Genomic DNA, 20,053 nt, shown 5'->3' on the forward strand with positions numbered 1-20,053 from the left:
AGCAGCATTAAATCCTGTGCCTTCTGCATTTCTGATTGTCTCTTCCTCCTATTTTGGTACTGCAAGTACACTTGCATTTTTCTAGTAGAAAATGACTTGATATAGCAGGGGAAAAAAAATCAGTTTCCATGATAAAAGGAGGAGGGAGACATCTGGTGTTTTTTCTGTAAAACTGAAAAAGGTTTTCCCCCCTTATCTGGAGTTTTACCAGCATGTATTAAAATAGAATTTCTCAGTCTCAGCACCTCGATCTTGTAGTATTTAAGCCAAAACAGTTACAAGAAAAATCCTATTTGATCTCATCATACTCCATCAACAGCTATAAGAATGAGAAATTGTGTGCAATACAAGAGGTGAACTGCATCTCATGGTGAAGTGTAGTCTCCAAGTAAATCTTGTGGAAAACTTGAATTTCCAAACTCAGCATCCTGTCTGCAGTATTCCAGTTGCAGTACATGCCTGAATGAGAAATGAACATACACCAAAAAAAAGCAGCTTGTTACATGTGGCTCTGTGAGAGCTTATCAGTTTCTACATGTGAGCATTAGGGGGGTCTGTTGAAGGTGAGGGAAAAGTATGAAAAAACCAAGCAATGAATCTTTCTGCAGCTTCCACATGACAGCTGAGGTCTTGATTTCTCAGTGTGATGTTTTGCCACCCGAGCCTTGTGTCTTATTCATCATTTTGTGTAACTTTCTTTTCACAGTACCCACATTTAAATCAAGAGTTGATATCTGTAAAGAAATAAATTAAAAGGTGCAGGAAAGGAATGATTGTGTTTCAGGGAATTGGCATTAATTTCAAACAGGTTGCACAGAGAGGTTTTGGATGTCCTGCCCCTGGGAGTGTTCAAGACCAGGCTGGATGGGGCATGAGCAACCTGGTCTGGTGGAAGGTGTCCCTGCTCATGGCAGGGTGGTTGAAACTAGATGACCTTTAAGATACCTTTCAACCCAAACTATTCTATTAGTTGATATTACTGAGAAAATAAGGGAAGAAATCTTGGAAGTGTTGTGGTTTCCACTTAAGTGCCTCCCAGTCAAGACCTTTTGATAGAGCACAACAATGAGGCAGCTGACTTGGGTTGAAATAAAAATTATTCTCACTGGTGGTCCTGTGGAAAATCAGCAGCCTTTTCTGACTCACTAGGAACTGAAGACTTGGAAGTCACTGCCTTTCCATGCATATGTAATTTTAAAATTGCAGCTCAGTGCAGAGTGATCAGATTTATTTCCTTCTGGCTTTTGATGCAGAGCACTGCAGGAAGACAAAAGTGCCTGTGTTGTCTTGGTTTCTGTGGTGTAGCTGTTTTGGTTACTGTCTCAATGATGTGTTTTTGTTGAGACAGTCAAATCTGATTCTTCTGCTTACTGAAAATGAGCACAGTGCATGTGAAATGTGACCTGCTGTTGTCAAGCAATAGGGATATCTGCTTTGCATCAGGAAGTGTCAAAATTTTCAAATTCAATCAGGGACTCAACATAAATGTCAAGAACAGAATATGAAATATGCAATTAAATTATCAATGGAAAAACAAAATTTTGTTCAGAATGGTTATTCCACTTGGAGTTCTTCCAACCTAGGAACAATTGTCTTTGTAGCTGGGCACTGAACGATTAGTCTTATTCCCTACTTGATTGGACTTTCTTTCATCTTTGTTGATGACCATATAATTTAGCCACAGTTTCACCTGTGATCTGATATATTATGTGCTTGTGACTCAGATTTTCTTCCTTAATGCTTTGTAAAGTATGAAGGGAAAACTAAAGGAAAGTTTATGATTACAGCTGGAAATGTTGTGAATTATTAAAAAAAAATTATTTACTGGAAAATGTTGAAATAAGAAAATTGTATGAAACAATAGCAGTTCTAATGAAATAATGGGTATTTTGAATGTAAAATAGCAAAGGAAATTTATTTGCCTGTTTTTCATATCACAAACACCTGTATATATATATAACCTGTGGGTTTTTTCCTTCTCCACCCCTTTCCCATTAAGAATGGAGATCTAATTCAGGATGAAGTTCAGAATCCAAAATGGAGGGCAGTCTTGGATTCACTCAGAAGCAGAGCTACTCAAACTCCAGTTGTGCTGCTACATGATAAAGAGTCTGGTATGCAAAGAAATCTGACTTATTCCTTTCATTTCCGTGCCAATAAAGTGAAGATGATTTCATTCATGGTATGTGTATGACTTAAAAAGTGTAAACCTTTTGAAAATCCTCCTAATCTGTAAACTGTATCTGGGGAAGGTGAAATGATAATTGTTTACCACTATTCAGATATGAGCTTTCACAAGAAATCCTAGAACTTTCAAGAAACTACAGAGGTGAGGGGGTACTTTGTATGTTCTGGATGAAGTATAGTATTTGGGAATGCCATGCAGCAGACAGATTTGCTCTTCAGACCAAACAACATGAAAGCTCTTTTCTTGGCAGATTATATCAGGTAAATTCTTCCAACATAAATTAATGAGACTTTTATAGCAAATTTTAGTGTATGTAAATGCAGACCTGCACTGAGTAATTTTAACCTGTAAATTTAATCCCTAAGTTTTTACCTGCCCACTGTAATGAAATGTATTTTCCATTTCTAAATGCTTTGGGAACTGGAAACCGTGAACCCCAAATACACCTTGGTTTAGGCCTCGATATTTATGGGATTTTTATGAAGCTCATTTTCGTGCCTAACATCATGCTTGTATCTGAATCAGTGGTGATGTATGCTGCTGGTACAGAAGGCAATTTTAAGCATTCTTTCACTAAAATATTTTTCTATTCAGAACATCTGCTCTGATGGCTTTGGGTTTGCTTTTTGGGTAACTATCTGGGAGTGACATTACATTTACCAGTGCTTTACCATAACAGAAACACCAGCCTGTAGCTGTGAGGGACTAAAGCAGATGGAGGAGCTACCAGAAGACCTTGTACCAGTTTTGGAATGCAGTTCCAGTGGCTTTCTGAAATTTGCTGGTCTAGCTGAGACTGAGCAGGTGAGAAGAAAAATAACTGCTGTTCTTGCTATCTTTGTGCACAGGGAGCATGTGAAATTGGAGAGAAAATGAAGAGTTGGTGTATTTAAAGGTGAATATAAAAGTAGCTTTAAATTATAGCTACTACAGATGCTTTACAAGGTGAATACAGATGTGCACTAAGACAATGGTTGTATTACTCATACCTAATTTCTAACATTACTCTTGTTGCAAGTCTTTAAATAATTTGAAAACCCTTTGTATGGAAATATTTTTCCTCATTGATCTGTAATCAAGTATTTTGAGTATCAAGGAAAAAACAAATTATGATTAGTAACATACTGTAGCATTATTTTTCAACTTGAAACATTTCTCTTTTGCTGTCATTAGGTCACCCTCGGACCACGGAGGGCAAATACTCTGGAGGACAGTTTCACTTTGCTCAGGTGTACCCCAAGTCATCATGCAGCAGGACTGCTTCCCCCTTGTTCTGAGAAGTTACCCAGTGATGAGACAAGTAAGGAAACCAAAGATGAAGAAACCTTTTGTCTCTTGAAGGAACACACTGTAACTCCACCAGTGAAGACATTCCCTGCTTCTGTGGTTGAAATCTTAATGAGGAAGAAGCTCCAACTGACCTTGTTTGAACCTGGAAGATGTAACATAGCAGCTTTCACCACTGAGAAGAAAGTGAGGAATTTGAGTTTCTGTGAGACAAATACTAATCTTTGGTCTGATGGCCTTTGCATTGTTGCAAAAGGAGGATTTTATGACAGAGCTACTGAATTTCTTCATGGAATGTTGCCTTCCACTGTGGCTGAAATTTTCACAACATCTCTAGAAGAATGCAACATGGAAAAACATTGGGGAAACAAGCAAATTCTGCCAGGAAGTGCAAGTGAAAAAAAATGTCTGGATAAAGAGGTGGATGATGAAAAGTATCACCAAAAAATCTTTACAGGGAGAGCTGAAAGAGAGGAAATACAGAATGATGAAGCCCAACAACAACAGGTGACCTGTGATCTTGAGGAAAGTTCTAAAGTTTCCTACAAAACTGAATTATTCAGTCGTGGGAAGCCAGGAGTGGTAGCCAGAGAGAGTCTCCATAGCATGCAGGGTGCCCAAAGTTTACCTGTTGATTCCAAAGCCTTTAAAAAGTGTTTTGGAGGGAGTCCTGAACGAATGGAGAAAGAAGAAAAGACTTCAGAAAACTGCATCCCTGATATGAATAGAGGATGTAATGGAGAAGACATAATTGAAATGGAAGCGAAAGGAAAGCAGACTCAGAAACCAACTCACCAAACAAGCCCCTCCAGCAATATCAGCCTGAAAAAAAGGAAAGATCAGACCTTGAAACTCCATGAACCAAATAAGGACTTCTCGTGTCAAAAAATAGCTGCTAAAAATGTGCAACATGAATACTCTCAGAACTTTTTTTCATCAGATGAAGAGAGATATCCACTTAAATTGCTGTTTCCTCTGCAAGAGAGGCCTGTGTGCATAAGCAAACTATTCCAGCCAAGGAAAAGTTTTTATAAGTGTTTCTGTCCTCTATCAACCTGGGAAGCTGGAAATGAATGTAATGTGAGAATATCTGTACTGGAAAAAGCAGTGGCTGCGTGTTCTCAGAGGATATTTCTGCTGATGCAAGAGAATGAGAATTACGCCAAAAAAGTCAGCATATTACAACAGGAGAATGACAAATATGCTCAGATGATGTGTGCCCTGGAAGAGGAGATGGATGCATATTTTCAATATGTTTTAGCAGCAGATGAAGCTAACGTTGTTTCATTCCAAAACTTACTTAATGAGAAAGAAGTTGCAGATGGGTGTTATGATAACCTCACAGGAGAAAGCACCATGACCCCAGGAACATTTTTAGTTGCAACTTTTTCCAACAATCTCTCATATGTTGAAGAGAAAAATAGGAATTCTGAAAAAGACTCATGGACAATTGCACCAAATAGACTTCATGGGAGTGCTCTATCCCTGAATGGAAGGAAAATGAGGTACTTCCAGCTGCTTTCTGACCTGAAAGAAGAAAGAAGCAGGTGCTTCAAAGAAATGGTTAAATTATTACAAGACAAGGAGAACTGTGTAGCAAAATATAATGAATTAATGCAAGAGAGAAAGAGAAATTTACAAAGAATAGCTCTTTCAGAAGGCGAAAAAGAAACTTTGTTGGCACATTTGGCAGAGATAAAGTGTGAGCAAGACAAATACAGGACCTTAGTTTCAGAACTCCAAGACTGCAAAACTAGCTGTTATCAAACCATTTCTGACTTACAGGAGGAAAAACATGTACTGCAAAGAAAGATAGACAGGATCAAGCAAGAAACTTCAGAACGGCTTGATGAACTTCAGAAAGCAAATACAAACTTTATTTTAGAAAATAAAAATTTAAAAGAGTTAATGTCTTCTTTGGGTTTCACCTATGAAAAGCTGAGAAAAGAGGAAAGTATAGGAACAAACAAAAATATCGTAAAACTAAAAGAAGAAAGTCAACAACCTGGTCTTAAGCCAAAGAAAGTTGAAACAGCATGTAGTGTAACACAAACTGAAGAACAGGGAGTTCTGGCTGTAGATCCTTCAGATTATTCTGGGCAAAAGGTAAATAATAACAGTAAGGAATGTTATTGAGCAAGATCTTCTAAAGAAAGGGAGATACAAATGTCAATTGGAGGGCAAATCTGAGTGATGGAGGAAACTGTAGCCTCTAACATGAGCTGAGGTGCTAAAGTTAACTTCGAAATAGAAGGCAAAATGCCAGAGAGGGGTTGTTTTTGGAATGTTGTATTTGAGAATGTTAAAGTGATACACCAAGCTACAAAGTTAAAAATAGTACTTAAAAGACTGCATTGTTCAGGCTTTTAAAAAAATTATTTATGCTATTGCAAGAGTAAAAGCTTTTACAAGAAGCTTTTATTCTACTACAAGTTCTCCTAACAGAAGGTAACTTTTTATAATGGTGAAAATATCATGTTTTGGTGAAAAGTGTGCACATGATAATTTATTTTTTTATTTGGTCTACTTTTTTTTATTGTTTTGATGTATATGCAGCATATCTCTAAAGACAGGATCTTTAGTTGTGGTGGATTTCTTATCCATGTTTTTCCTCTGTAGCCATGTATCTTACCCCACAGTGAATTTCTGTGGATGTTACTATGTAATTATAAATGCAGAATTACTACTTCACTTGAGAATAGTCAACAGGGAAATATTTATATGTAATTCCTTGATTTTATGCAATTTTTTGTAGTAGTTTAAGAGGAAACCACCTATTGTTCTATGAAAGACTGGGTGCCGTTTTGTACAGGTGAGAGGAGTCATCATGTCTTTTTGTCTACTCAGGGCAGCATGTTTGAAAGCTACAGTATGATGAAAGAGCAGGTCAGAAAGGTGGAAGAGCAACTAAAAATACAGCAAAAGGAATTAGAAAAATCTAAAAAAGAGGTAAGCTTCTACTCTGATGTACTTCTGAGGACCAAATTTGTTTTTTTTCTTGTGTTTTGTTTCATGTCTGTCTTCTTTCTGCCAGGCTCTAGCACTTTCACAAAACAGGAAGTCTCTGATCTAGAGAACCTAAATGTTCCTCTGATCTTTGAGTGATGAATGTCATAGTCACTCTTGGTTGGCCAGAACATCAAGTGAAGCTGCATTCCTGCAGCACACTGTGCCAGAGGCTGGTGCCCTGATAGGGGCACACACAACAACCTGCCCACTCTGGCATCTCTGGGCAGCTGCTTCCCTCCACACCACTGGGAATGAGGAGAAGGAGAAGGCAGTGGAAGCACTGAGGGTTGCTGCAAAGCTGGATTGAGAGCAGTTTTTGAGAGAGGAGCCAGATCCCTGTCAGGGGTTTGCTGTACGCAGAGGCATCGCCAGGCGTGCTGCCCCTTCTCCCACAGCTGAGCAGCCAACACCAAGTCCAGCAACCCCTTCTCAGAGACTTCCCAGTGTGGAGGGGTAGCTCTGTGCCTGTGTGGGGTAAATCTGCACTTTAGACACCATCCAAGGAAGCTTTCAGTGTTGTGCCTTTCCAAATGCACCAGATGTTCACATTGCTATATTTTATTAGTCAATCTCCACTCCAGCCACATCTAAGCAGAATGTTTTGTTTTTGTGGCAGGAATATATTTATGGGGTTGTAACAGGCATCACTCACATGCCCTGTGGACAAACCATTGGCAGCAGCAGGTGTGTTGAGTATGTAAAAGAAAAATTGCAATGGTGTTTTTGTGGTGGTTGTATGAATTTATTGTCCTTTGACAGCTGCTTTATGAGACTTCCCAGCTTTCAAGTGAGGCAACTGGAATGAAGGGATGGATTTAGATGATGTTGGATGGTTAGACAAGGACTTCTGACCTTTTATTTTGAACATAAAGAGACAGTTTTATTTTTGTTTCTTTTGTAAAATCTGATTAACTTGGGTCATTCTAATCCTTTTGTGTGTTATAAGGAAGTTGTGTGTTAAAATACTTTCCTCAGTTTACTTAAAATAATGTGAAACCTTTGCTTCCAGAAGGGAGAAAAAATGATATATCATACAAAGGAAAGAACTTGCTGTCAGGCAACCAGCTGAGCTATTGAGGGGCTTCTTTGTGGGTTTTGGTTTAGGTTTACTTTTGTTTTCAAAACTACAGTTAATGTGTGTAAGTGGAATGAAGGCAGCCTAGAAAAAAATTAAAGGTAAGTATATGGAGGGCTTTCTTTCCCCTTCTTTGCATTCTTCATTTTTTATATTTTTGTTTTGATTCTTATACTGAATTAAACACTGCATTGTGCCAGCTACTAAGGAGAAAATTAACTCTGTCCCAGTTGAAACCAGGGCATGTTCCTCAAGAAAACCTTTTCCCCCTGCCCAGCTAATAAAAAATTTGCTTTTACTTTGCTCTGAGGGCTTTCAAAGATGTAATCTCTGAAATCATGTGTGCATACATCACAGCTTTTTTAAACTTTATTCATAATATTCATGGTAGCTTCATGTTTAGAAATAAATTTAAATAATATTTTTTGGCATAGCTCTAGTGAGATATTCTATAGGGCATACTTCTAGAGTTGCATTAATATCTTATGATAACATTGTAGTGTATTGTATAACTTCATTTATTTTAATCAATTTATAACAATTCAAAAGCTATGATGTAGAGAGCAGCCTCAAATCCATGGCTGTAAGCTGGAATTGAGAAAGGATCCCACTGCTGGACTGATTATACTGAGGAATTTTTGTTCTTCCTGTTAGGCTCAGAAGTGGTACAGAGAGCTTGGTTTTGCTGAAACAAGGTATGAAGAAACCAAAACTCGTTTGATGCAGGCTCTCTCAGAATTAGACCAGCTTAAACAAGAAGTTGGGGACAAAATGCAGGGAAAGCAGCACTGCAAATTAATGGTATGTATGTAAATGGCATGGAGAAAAGCATGGTCCTTGGGAGGAGGGCTCTGGCTGCAGAAATACCCATTATTGGTATTGGGAATAGATTTAAAGAGCCTCTCCAGGCACTGGAAACTTAAAAGAGAGCAGATGTTGTGCAAGGTTGACCATCTGTCTGCAGAGTAGTCCAGGTTCTGGGCTCTGCATGGGCAATGTGAACACCTCACTTTTTTGTTTAGGAGGGCTCTTGTTCTGCTCTCTTTAGCCAAAGTCATTTTCAGGTGGCCTAAATGAAAGGTCTTGGAGGAATCTGCAGTGTTTCCAGTATTTGGCCTTTCTGCCCTGATTTCAGGCCTTGAAGCCCTGATTGCTGGATTTGGGCAGGCAAAATGACACTCTGGACAGATGGTGTGGATTAATGTCAAAGTCTTTAATGGAGGCATGTGGCCCAGATATGTGTCTCCAAAATCCAGGAAATCTTTCTATCTCACTGGAATGTGTTTATATCACAGAAATTATGGGTTTGCCATAAATTTAACTTTTTGTAATTTTCAGGTGGTTCTCTGTCTTAATACAGGTTTAGTTTTTCCACCAAAATAAAGTGTTCTATGGAAAGATTTTTAATTACTGAATAATCTTCTGGAAGCAGCTTTTATAAAGACTTTTCAGCTAACCCTGTAATTATTTTTGCCCTCCTTAACTAGTGAGCTGCAAAGAAGTAATATGCAATTTCTATTAGGTGGAAAAGAACATTTGTAGCAAGCTGCAAATATTTGCAGATTTGTTTTGAACAGGTTGGATAAATATGGCTTTAGCAGAAAATAGAAACAAATTCTGGAAAATATAAGGATTCTGAGGCCAGTTCAGTTGCCTAAATGTCACTGTTTATCCCAGTTAAAGGCCTTAGGGCATCCTAGGTGTACGTAGCCAGGAAGTCCTAGGCAGTTATTTCATATTAGCTTGTACACCCTACATGGCACTATGGGCTGGTGTTTAGACAGCTGAATTCAGACTTTTAAATGAAAATTTTAAAATATTTTCCATCATTCTGATGTATCGGCATGTAGCATCCTAATACAATAGAATCTATTTCAAGCAAGAAGAAATGCCCAAATTGTTTGAAAATAAAAATAAATGTGTCACGTGTTTTGTTTAAGCTAGCAGATAAGATTTTGGGTGCATTTTTGGGAAATGGATCTTTAATCCTTTGTTTAGGGACAGTCTGGGGAAATTAGTATTTATTGTGTTGGTCAGTGAAGTAAGATGTTAATTATGACTCACATGGAAATAAAATTCACAGGCCTTGACAGAATATTTTTTATACTGGAAAAAGAGCAGGTCAGCCTTTCTCTATAAAACCCTGCCACTTTTAAATCCCTCCAACAACCTATGTTTTCAAATTAGTGTTTATTGGTCAGTAGGATAGATTTGTGCAATACTGTGGTGTGGTTTAGGTCTGACTTCTTGTAGGCTTAGTGTCAAATTCTGGAATACAGGTGTCTCATTCCAGGGTCAAAGAGGCAGTCCATGTACTTCATAGAACTGGGTTTATCCTTCAGTTGCACTGTTTGATGGCAGAGCTAATTATCTGCATAACTCAAGACCATTATGTTTTAACCAAATAATATTTATTTTGTTGGCACAATTTAGCAAGTAGTCGAATAGAAAATAGAGTAGTATACCTTAAGAAAGGTCAACTTTATTTCAATAATTCACCTTTAAAATAAACTTCTTAATATACACCAAGCTGTTAGTAGTGGGTTTGTGTGAGGTCTTAAAACATAAGTTTTTCTAGATTAAATAAAAAAAAAACCAACAACTTTTTGTCACAAAAAAGATCATGATCTACTTTTCTAGCATCATGTTACTCCTGAGGGCAGTTTTGTTGAATGGTGACCCAGTTTTTGTTTTCAGTTACTTTCCACCCTTGACCAAAACTCTTTTTCGTTACTCAAAGTTACTAATAATCCCTTGCACAGTAAATCACAGTAATTTATGCTTTTTCCTGTTCTAAACCTCATTTTTCTGGAACACCTCTTGCTGCAATGCTTGAAAGAAGTGAAGATGTGAGCACTCTGAGCCTAGAACCCAAAGTGCTTGAAATATGCTGTGTTTTGAGTGTGTCTTGTAGAACTTTTTGCATCTGTTATGTTCTCTAGGCCCTGCTCCCAGGGATCCTAGTTGTCACCTGAGACTCCATAAGGCTGTCATGATATTATTCATTGCAAGTAAAAGAGAGCTAAGATCATATCTTTGAAGCTTACTGCTAGGACTCTATTTCAGTGAAGTTGCTGACAGGTGAAATATGCTTTAGCCTAGAAGCATTTGGGTGGGTTTTCTGGGATGTTGAGGTGGTGCTGTGATTGAATTTAAGAGAAATATGGGGGTGAGCAGGAAGGGGGCAGGGTAATACTTGCAGCTTTAAAAATTCATAGAAGAATTTTGCATGGTATGCACACGATAAATAAGGCACAAGGCTTCTCCAGTGAACTCCTGATGACTGTCTGCAAAAAAGGCCTGTAGCAAAAAAGGTCATATTCCTTCTCATTTTCTCACTGAGTTTTCAGACAAGCACAGTTCACATGAGAAGAGGAAGATACTGTTTTTCTTTTTAATGTTTAGGTACCAGCTTCAAAAAGTAGTGATCTTGCCAGGTTTTACAAGAATGCAGTGTGTTAAATGCCATGTTTTAGGCTTAGTTACCCTTTGGTTATTTCCCAGTCCCAGCTGCTGGGTCCTTCATCCTTCTAGAGCTTGACTACATAACCTATGGTCACTGCAAACTGGGACATCTGACAGAGTGCTCATCATAAATCTTATATGCCTCATTTGTGTGTTGGAGCTACAGAAAACTGCTGGTGGTTCAGCCAAATGCAAAAGGAAAGAGGGAACTTCTCTCTGTCTCCAACCTTCACACAGTTGTTTTATTTCCCCATCTCTTTTTCCATAAAGCATCTTCAGTTAGGGAGTGTTTCCCATTTGGTTTTAACATACTTTTTGTGTGGGAGAGAAGATAAAGGAAATACCATGTCATGGGCTCATCCTTGGCCTTTCATCCCTGCAGCCCTGGTCTAATCCATGGAGGTGTGTCCAGCTGTTCCTATTGTTCTCTTGACACAAGAGGGAGCCAAAAAGTTTGGTACAAAGCATCCAAGCTGCTCCAGTGCTGTGCACAGAGGACTGGTTTCAGGAGGAGGAGCACTGTGACAGTGACATATTTCTGCTTTAATCTGTGTTGCAGTGATGGGCTGCAGGCAGAGTAATGTGATCCATCAGCTCAGGTTGCTGTTCCCTGTGGAATGGTGCCTTCAGTGTGTTGTAGGCAAGGGTGTCAAAGCCAGAAAGGCTGGGAAATATTTACTGTGGTGTTGTGCATCAGGGCTGAGTATGAACTTCTCTCTCAGTTGTAGCAATGGTTGTAACCATTAAAATCAAATCATCATTCTGTTTTGCCAGAAAGTTATACAGTTTTACCACAGTATATATATATAAATATATACATATATAGTATATATTCCTTACATACTGATACTTAGATAATCAGAAATCTTGACCAGCTGTGTGAATCAACTCAATTTTATTTTTAATATAATAGCCTAAGTGTTTTTCAGGATACTTCCTTCTCCTTCAGATTTGCCTCATTCTAAATCTATATGTTTCATCAGGCAGTGTCACTTGTAGGAGCTGACCTTATGATGCTGACCATCAATCTAAAGCTCTCACTACTCCTTTCAATCTATGTGCATGAAATTGGGGAGAAAATAAATTGAAGAGTGGGGAGGAGGAGTTAAATTCAGAAGCTTCTCTTTCCACTTGCTCTGTATCATGATTATTACATTTAATGTAACAAATTTTATTTTTAGAAATTTTTACTTAAGATCTGATTAGTTTATTAATAATCTTCCAGAACAAATAAATATTTGGGAGAGGGGAATTATCTCTCTGACATAAATATATGTAGAAAAACAAGGGACATATTACTTCTTGTTGAAGCAGGAGACTGGGAACATCTGAGATTTTTTGTTACTCACTATGTGACCACAGATTGGTCACTTCATCTGTCTTTGCCCAGTTTCCCCATTTATTAAATCATTACAATAAATATATTTACTTTGAAGAAATGTTGTAGGAATCCATTTCTATACCTCTTCTCACACAAGTCAAGTACTCTTTACATATAAAGAGTTTAAGATTAGTGCAAAATATAAGTGTTAATATATTAATGAAGTTTTGGGATCATGCATTTGCTAACATTGCTTCTTTTTGATGTACAAGGTAAGTAGTTATATCGATTGAGAAGTTTTGTGGTCAAAGACATGATTAAGAATATTTTTGTTGTTTTATACACCTAAATTGAAAATCTGTATATTTTCTCTCTAGCCTGTGTACACATTGAAGGATGCCCAGGAAAAAGAGGTGAATAAAATAGCCAGTAAGAGATTAGAGCAGCAAGTGTTGACCTTGAAAGCCCAGCTCAGGGACCAGGCTGCATTACAAAATCAGTTTCATGGCTTGCAGAATGAAGTGGAACTCCTTCAGGCTCAGCTATGTGAAAAGGTATAAAATTGTTCTCTTTGTGCTTAAATGTGAGCTTAGATGTCAGATTCTACATCTCTCTTTTCAAAGGGGAGAAGTAAAATAGACTTCTTTCCTGGGAATGAATCTGAGGATAGTTAAATGGTTTCCAGGCATATATACAAGTACTCCTAACTTCAGAAAAATAGGGAAAAGATGTAAACTGCCTGAGTGATCCATGTTATGGAAAAATGATAGATGATCATGAAAATTCAGTCTCTGCTCTAATTAATCCCCATAGTGTAATGCAAGCACAGTGGTGCTGAAATTCTTTACAGAGAATCTCCTTGGCTTAAATTGTCAGGATTTTTTAAGATTCACAACCCTCTTTTTCCACTATATCAGATTATGAAACTCCAAGCTAATTTTGATAGACTTTTCCTAACTTCTTTGGTTCACCTGCTGGGGTTACACATGAAGAGTTTCAGTTAGACATTTTCAGACAGGTGTGTGGTTTGGATTTTTGTCATAGTTATTCTGATGAGAACCCCCATGTATGCACAAATGCACTGCCACAAGCAGTTTATACACTTGTGCATTATTTTTCACCTGGCAAACCAGAGCAGGTACATCAAGATTTGCAAAGCTGCTGCCTTACAGTGTGACAGCAAAACTGCTGCTGTGAGTGTGGCTACAGCTACTGAACTCTTGGGTGGAAACAAATTCCTCCTAGGACTGCTTTCCCTTAGATTTTGTTTCCTATTGGGACTATATTTTGGAACAGGATAATAGTCACAATGTGAGCCAAACTGGAATGGCCCACCAGGCTCTGAAACAGCTACTAAATGGAATGTTTTCAATAGTGCTCTTTGTTCTTCATAGCTTCTACTCTGACATACAAGAGATTATTGTCTTCTCCCTACTGGGAACAGGTTTCATTCTACTTTCTCCACAGTAAACCCATCTTGCTACAATTTTGGTTTCTGTTTTGTTGTTGTTTGTCTGTTTGTTTGGTGGTAGTAGTTTTGTTTTGTTTTTCCTAGCCTCATCCTGTGCTGTGGCTTGCTCTAAACCAGTCCTGTAAAGAGGGTTAGTGGCTTCTCCAGGCATGGGTTGGGGGATATCTCTTAGAAGAACAGTGCTGGTAAAATGAAACTGTTCTGTAGTGTCACATCAGGTGGTAGGTGAGTAAAGGGTGAGATGTGCTGTCCATATAAATGGACAAATCTTAGTTGTTCTCTTGCATCAGCAAGATGTGTTGCTCCCTGCCTCATCAAGAGTTGAAAGTCTCCAGTGCAGGGACCTATTGCCAGCTCTTTGTTTGTTTCCCCAGTGCAATGTAAATACATGTTTCCCCTGTCCTGCCTGCTCTGATTCCTCCCAAGCCCACAATCTATTAGCTGAGGACAATGTGACCTTTTTCAGCATACCTGATTTCTCATAAAGGAGGGTTTTTTAATGATGAATATAAGATAATTACTGTAAACTTTATGGAAATATAAATTATCAGGCAAGATAAATTCAAAGGAATCTGTACTTTACTGTCAAAAATACTGTATTGATTCATAGTGGTAATGGATTTTATGTGGCAAGATGCTGGGTTTTTTTCTCTGTAATCAGAAAGGAGGGTTACCATCAGTAGATTTTAATCATAAAGTACAGACTAAGTAATCTGGCCCACCCTGCTTCACCTCCTAATAGAGGACATGTATCAGCTATGTCAAAGACTGTTGATGTTTCCTTTCCAGAGTAGAATATACATGCAGAAAATCCCTCCTCTTTTCTCTGATTTTACAGTAAAATATTGATAAGGAAAGGGAAAATTTTCCTCCAATGAATGTTTTGGGAGATTCACAGAGTAAATATGAACCTGAGTGCATAATGAAGGATACCAAGTCTTTACTGTGATGCTGCTTTGATTAAATAACCTCACTGATCTCAGGCTCCATCTAAGAACATCCAAAAGCCTTTGATAATTTTTAAGACTAATGCTAATGTAGGGCAGTGTTTGTGTGCCATAGCCTATCTGTGTGCAGCTAGTGCCTTACACTGATTCATCCTGTTTGTGGTACAGGGTCACACAGATATGCAAAGTGTACACCTCAGAGCCAGGTCTAAAATACCCAAAAAATGCTGGAATATTTCAAAGTGATTCTTGAATAAATTGATGCAGGATGTTTTTCAACCTTTCAGGAGAAAGAGCTGCAGAAGAGGAAATCTGAAGTGAAGTTGACATTAGCTCCTCTGAAGGTAGTGTGTTTCCCTGAACCCTGATTCAGGACCTGCACAGGGGTATCCCTTTGCTTACAGGCTCTGTGCCTGTGCCTTCCTCTGCAGCTGTCCCTGATTTTCTGGGTGCTGCTGCCTTCACCCCAGGCAGGGGCTCCCTGACATCATTGCAAGGTGGTGACTTTCAGCCTCTCAAAAGGGGGACCTTGCACACAGAAAGGGAACATCTCTTTCCAGTTTATCTGTGCATATATGCTGCTCTTGAAGGTGCGGAGGCATCTAATAATGTAGAGATCTAGGAATACAGTCTGTAGCTTTGGGCCAAAATGTGGAATTACAGATCAGTAATGTAATCTTGCAGTCTCAGAAGGGAGTGAAATGACAGAACCATGGGATGTTTGTGTGTTCATGCCACACAGGCTAAGCTGGCTTGCCTCACCCAAAAGTGCCAGGAAAGGAACAGCTTCATTACGAGGATGCATGATGAATTCCACAGGCAAGGATTTATTAACTCTGCATTTGATGAAGAGATGAAGAGCCTGGTGAATGACATGACCCTGGCAGAGTACATGGCTGCTTTTACACCAATGTGTAATCAAGTACGTGCTCCTAGTTCATTGTAGGATCCTCGTGTGTACACTACTGAATTAAGTGGTGGTTTTAAAAGTGTTTAGAGAGACTTAATGTGCAATTATAAAATATATTTCATTGCTTAATTTAAGTATTGCTTCAGACAAATCATGGAGTTGGCCATTTTATTGTTGTTGAAGGCAGGGTCTAAATTTCAGGAGCTTAAAGCAAAGTGCATCAATGTTCCATGCAAGAAACACTCCCCTGGTATTTTGACTAGGTATTTGATGGATAATGCAGCACATATTACCCAATTTCATTTTAAATATGAATTTTGCATTTCTTTCCTGCACAATGCATTGTTTCAGATTTCTGAAGAAGTCAGGGGAAAAAAAGATCAGCAGTGAATATTTTAAGACTTAACTCAGTGGGCATTTGTATTCAAAAGGGAGTTAGTCACTTATGTTTCTCTGGCAAGGCAAAAGTGGGAAGCAGTCTGTTTCACACCTGGTTATATTCAATATTGTCATTAATATCTTGGATGCTGGGAATAAACTTCCTAAGTTTGGAGTTACACCTACTTGAAGACTTTCTTAAGGACAGGAATCTCAATATGGCTACCTGAAGAAACAGGAATTCCCTTGCAGTACTTCAGTGTCCATCAGCAAGTTCTTTTTCCTTTTGATTTCTGTTTCTTGTTTTTTGGTTTTTTTTTTTTTTTTTTTAAGCCTGTAAAAGTATCCAAACAATATTTGGTAGACTTTGTGTCAACTACACTTGAGTAGAATTTATTTGGTTAAAAGTGGGGTAGGGGGAGGAAATACTGTGTGTTACACATTTGTATAATATTGTGTGCTTGTCACAACAGAATACAGAATATTAGTTCATACTATATACTGTACTTCAGCTGACACAATGCACTGCAAAATGAATATTTAAAAATAATTTATCTTAATGACACTTGACATTTTCACCAGCAGAAGATGCTCAAAATGGTTACATAGTATAGTACATCCACAGGCTTATTTTTCTGATGATTTTGCATTTTTACACACTGAGTGGTATTCTGTATCATGTTGATAGTGCTTATTCTTACAGTGTTACTAAGTGTTGCAAGCTATCACTCAGTCATACTCGTTTTTTGGCAAAACAATTTAACTGCATGTTAAGGAAAAGGTGGGTTGATTGCTGGTTGCAGGATGGGACAGGACTCTGTGTCTGGCTGTGTCTCCTTGAGTACCTCAAGTGAGGGTCCAGCAGTGCCTCACCCAAGCTCCCACTGCACAGGAATGTTTCATGGAACTCATCTGTCAGAAGGGAGATAGTGCTCCCCTGCCTTCAGGCTTTTCTCAGACACTGCTGTGATAGATGAGCATTAATAAAGCTTGCCAACACAATAAATATCAAAATACTGGTCACACTCACACTGTCTCCCTAAATGTTCAATTATCACAAAACTTAGCAGGTTCAACAAGAGAGAATGAAATTAAATATATATTCTGATAGCCAGTGAACTTATCTGCAGCATAGAGCCCCACATTAAATCCCCTGCTTTGACAGATATTTAGCTGCTCATACTAGGTGTAGCATAAGCCCATTCCATGGTGTCTGGCACTGTAGTGGCCACAGGTCTCACTTAGGCTCAGACACAAATAGGATTCAAGCCTGGGGTTTTTATCATGCAAAGAACACACTGGCTCTTGCTGGGTGTCTTCACACTGAGCTGAGGGCTCTTCTGGTCTGTGATAAATCCTTCCACATATGACAGGGGGAAACTTTCCTATCAAGGAAGAGTTGCATGTTCTCATGAAAAATGTATATTTCTATGCATCAGGTTTCCAATGGAAGACACTTCAATGAAAAAATGTCCAAGTTTCACTACTACTAATTTAATGATGATTACAATTAAAAAAAATAGAGAGACTTTTTCATATTCATGTGATACATTCCTTTGGTTTAAAAGATTTTATACTGTGGACATATGTTTTAGTGAACTAACTTTTCATCTTGGATATTTTATTTCTTGCTTTCAACTCTTATTCTCCCTGGACTTCACATTTAAGATTCCAGAGCTATACCAAACATCCCCTTACATAAAATTCCTTTGAAAGTTCATTTCTTCCTTCCCCTCAGTTTTTCACTCCTACAGCATCCATAACATTAGAATTCTACTATATAAAACCTTGTGGATTGTTGTTTTTTGGGTTTTTTTTCTTTTATTTTCCCTCTTAAATTAAAGATTTGCAATTGGCTTTATTCATTACTGGACCCAGTAACAAGTGGAACCCTGTCACACATTGGCAGCAAACCTCTGTGCCATGATTTACTGATGAATTTCAGCTCAAAGTTTGCAGTGATGAATGAAGAACTGATGCAGAGCCTTTTGAAGGGAAAGAGGACTCTGTACTCATTCAGTGCCTGACCTTTTGTAGTTCAGTAAAAAACTTTGAGTCATGTTGTCAGAGAAAAATTTAGTTCATAGGTCTATTAAGAACTCTTTTTTTTTTCTTTTTTTGCTTGTTGATCTGTGCATGAAATTACAAGTAAAGGGGATAGAGCTGCTTCAGCTGGGTACTGGGATGGCCCAGCTTTGGTGGGGCATTTATGGGCACCACCAAGAGTTTGCTAACAGACCAAAGCAAACTCTACTTCTTTGCTTATTTGGGACACAATCAGGTCATTTCCTTCTATTTGACAGTATTTTCTCCCTAATTTTCATCCCAATTAAAATACTAAACCACAAAGATGGTGTTATGCAAAACCCACTGTCTTTGGAGCTTCTCTTCAGACTTCACTTTCAGCATTCAAGGCTCTGCTCTCAGACATGATAAATCCCTGTTGTCCCTGTGGCTTTATTTTGCTGACTAACTCAAGGCTTCCATCAGTTCAGTTCAGCAGAGCTGCATACATTTTGAGGCTTGTCATTCTTGATTATTTTCACAGCCCAGTGTTACATTCAAATGTTTGTGAGTGAAAAATAAAATTTGCTTGAATCATGTAGTATCTCATAATTTTGTTCCAGCAGTGCACTCTTCAGTGAGGTCAGATATATGCTAGAGTATTATGTTCATAAAAGACAGTTTTCCTTATCTTAATAAGTCCCTGTAAAGAGGACTAGGTTTTGAATTACTTTTCCTCATGATAAAACTGTACACCATGAAGCACTTACTTTGTAATTAACTTTAATTGAACAATTAAGTATAATTTAATTTAATTTTAGCTGGTTTTTATCATAATAAACATATATGATTGCACAGAAGGGGTTTTATTTCAATTCTTTTTCATCCACCACCTATGTCACTTTGGTGAAAGCAAAAATTCTGTGCAGGACAGTGAATAAATGCAGACTCTCAGTTTTAAAAAAAAGTCATCTTTTGGGCAGGGATTGAAATGACAATGTATGTCTAATATGAACTTGAAATTTTTGGAGGCATGAAGAAGTTAATTTCTAAGGCTTTGTGATATGTTCTCTTTTTAAAAGACTTGAGAAACCATTGCAGCCCATTGGAGTGGAGCGATAATAAATTTTGGCAATAGGAATATTTTACAACCTTGTCTTGTTTTGTGTCTGGAAAACAAAAAGCACGTGGCTGAAGAGGACACATTGCTGGGACAAGGGCTGCCTCCAGCGGGTACACGAGGCACTGGGCACAGTGCCCTGGCTGGGAGTCACATCCCCAATGTCAGACACAAAATGTGTGTTCACGTTTGGCCTTTTGTCATGTCCCATTTTAATCACCTCCTTTTCAATGCTGATTTTTTTTTTAATTGGAAGGACCTTGGCCTCATCCTCCTTTCCTTGCCTTTGCAGAATTAATTCGTGGACATTATTAACAGTTATTGTTTTTCTGCCTTTCCCAGTGAAAAGAGCACAGGACAGCATCCATCAACTGATCTTGGAAATTCATGTTCACAAAACCACTAACAAAAAAGGACTTGGCTTTGCAACAGCTGCTTTACTTGGGATGGTAAAAGTGGGAAGCAAGAGGAGATGTTCCAGATGAGTAATAGGACATGTAAAAGAGGAGGCTTGATTTTTTCCTGAGTTTAGGTGTCTACTTGCAGTTTAAGGGCCAGGATTAACCGAGCCTGGCTGGCTTGAGCATGAGGCAGTGTCCATGCTGCTTTTGATGGATCAGAGAACCACACAGAGGAGCAAGTGAGCTTGGCTCCCCTTTCCCATGGACTCAGCCCAGCCAGTACAGTTGTGCAATATTTTGGGCCTTTTCTCTCTCTTTTGGGCTAGGTGTGGAGAAAAAGGAGTATGTTTAATTCTTCCCTTCAAATGATTGAGCAAACTGCCTCTGTCTGGATGTCTGTAATGGAAAATGCTGCTCATCCAATTTCTCTTGTGCTGGGACACTTTGACCTGATGATATGTTTTATATATTCTTTCC

General features: G+C 38.4%; 1 protein-coding gene across 14 annotated transcripts in view; it reads left to right on the forward strand.

Moving 5' to 3' along the window:
* Positions 1-20,053, forward strand: part of CUNH4orf50 (chromosome unknown C4orf50 homolog) — an 85,978-nt gene that overhangs the window by 9,415 nt on the left and 56,510 nt on the right. For 7 of the 14 annotated variants that reach the window (XM_071447230.1, XM_071447237.1, XM_071447227.1 and 4 more), the window contains 8 exons: positions 2,000-2,114; positions 2,868-2,992; positions 3,362-5,581; positions 6,323-6,424; positions 8,214-8,360; positions 12,723-12,899; positions 15,051-15,107; positions 15,506-15,685. In XM_071447230.1, the coding sequence (XP_071303331.1) occupies positions 2,000-2,114; positions 2,868-2,992; positions 3,362-5,581; positions 6,323-6,424; positions 8,214-8,360; positions 12,723-12,899; positions 15,051-15,107; positions 15,506-15,685 (3,123 nt within the window). Of the gene's footprint in view, positions 1-1,999; positions 2,115-2,867; positions 2,993-3,361; positions 5,582-6,322; positions 6,425-7,100; positions 7,569-7,588; positions 7,661-8,213; positions 8,361-12,722; positions 12,900-15,050; positions 15,108-15,505; positions 15,686-20,053 lie in introns of those variants that run through there. The other 7 variants (XM_071447234.1, XM_071447233.1, XM_071447236.1 and 4 more) reach the window with 7 other exon arrangements.

Source organism: Agelaius tricolor, unplaced genomic scaffold, assembly GCF_023055355.1.
Source record: "Agelaius tricolor isolate 1412-34295 unplaced genomic scaffold, bAgeTri1.0.p SCAF_24, whole genome shotgun sequence".
Taxonomy (NCBI): Eukaryota; Metazoa; Chordata; class Aves; order Passeriformes; family Icteridae; genus Agelaius; species Agelaius tricolor.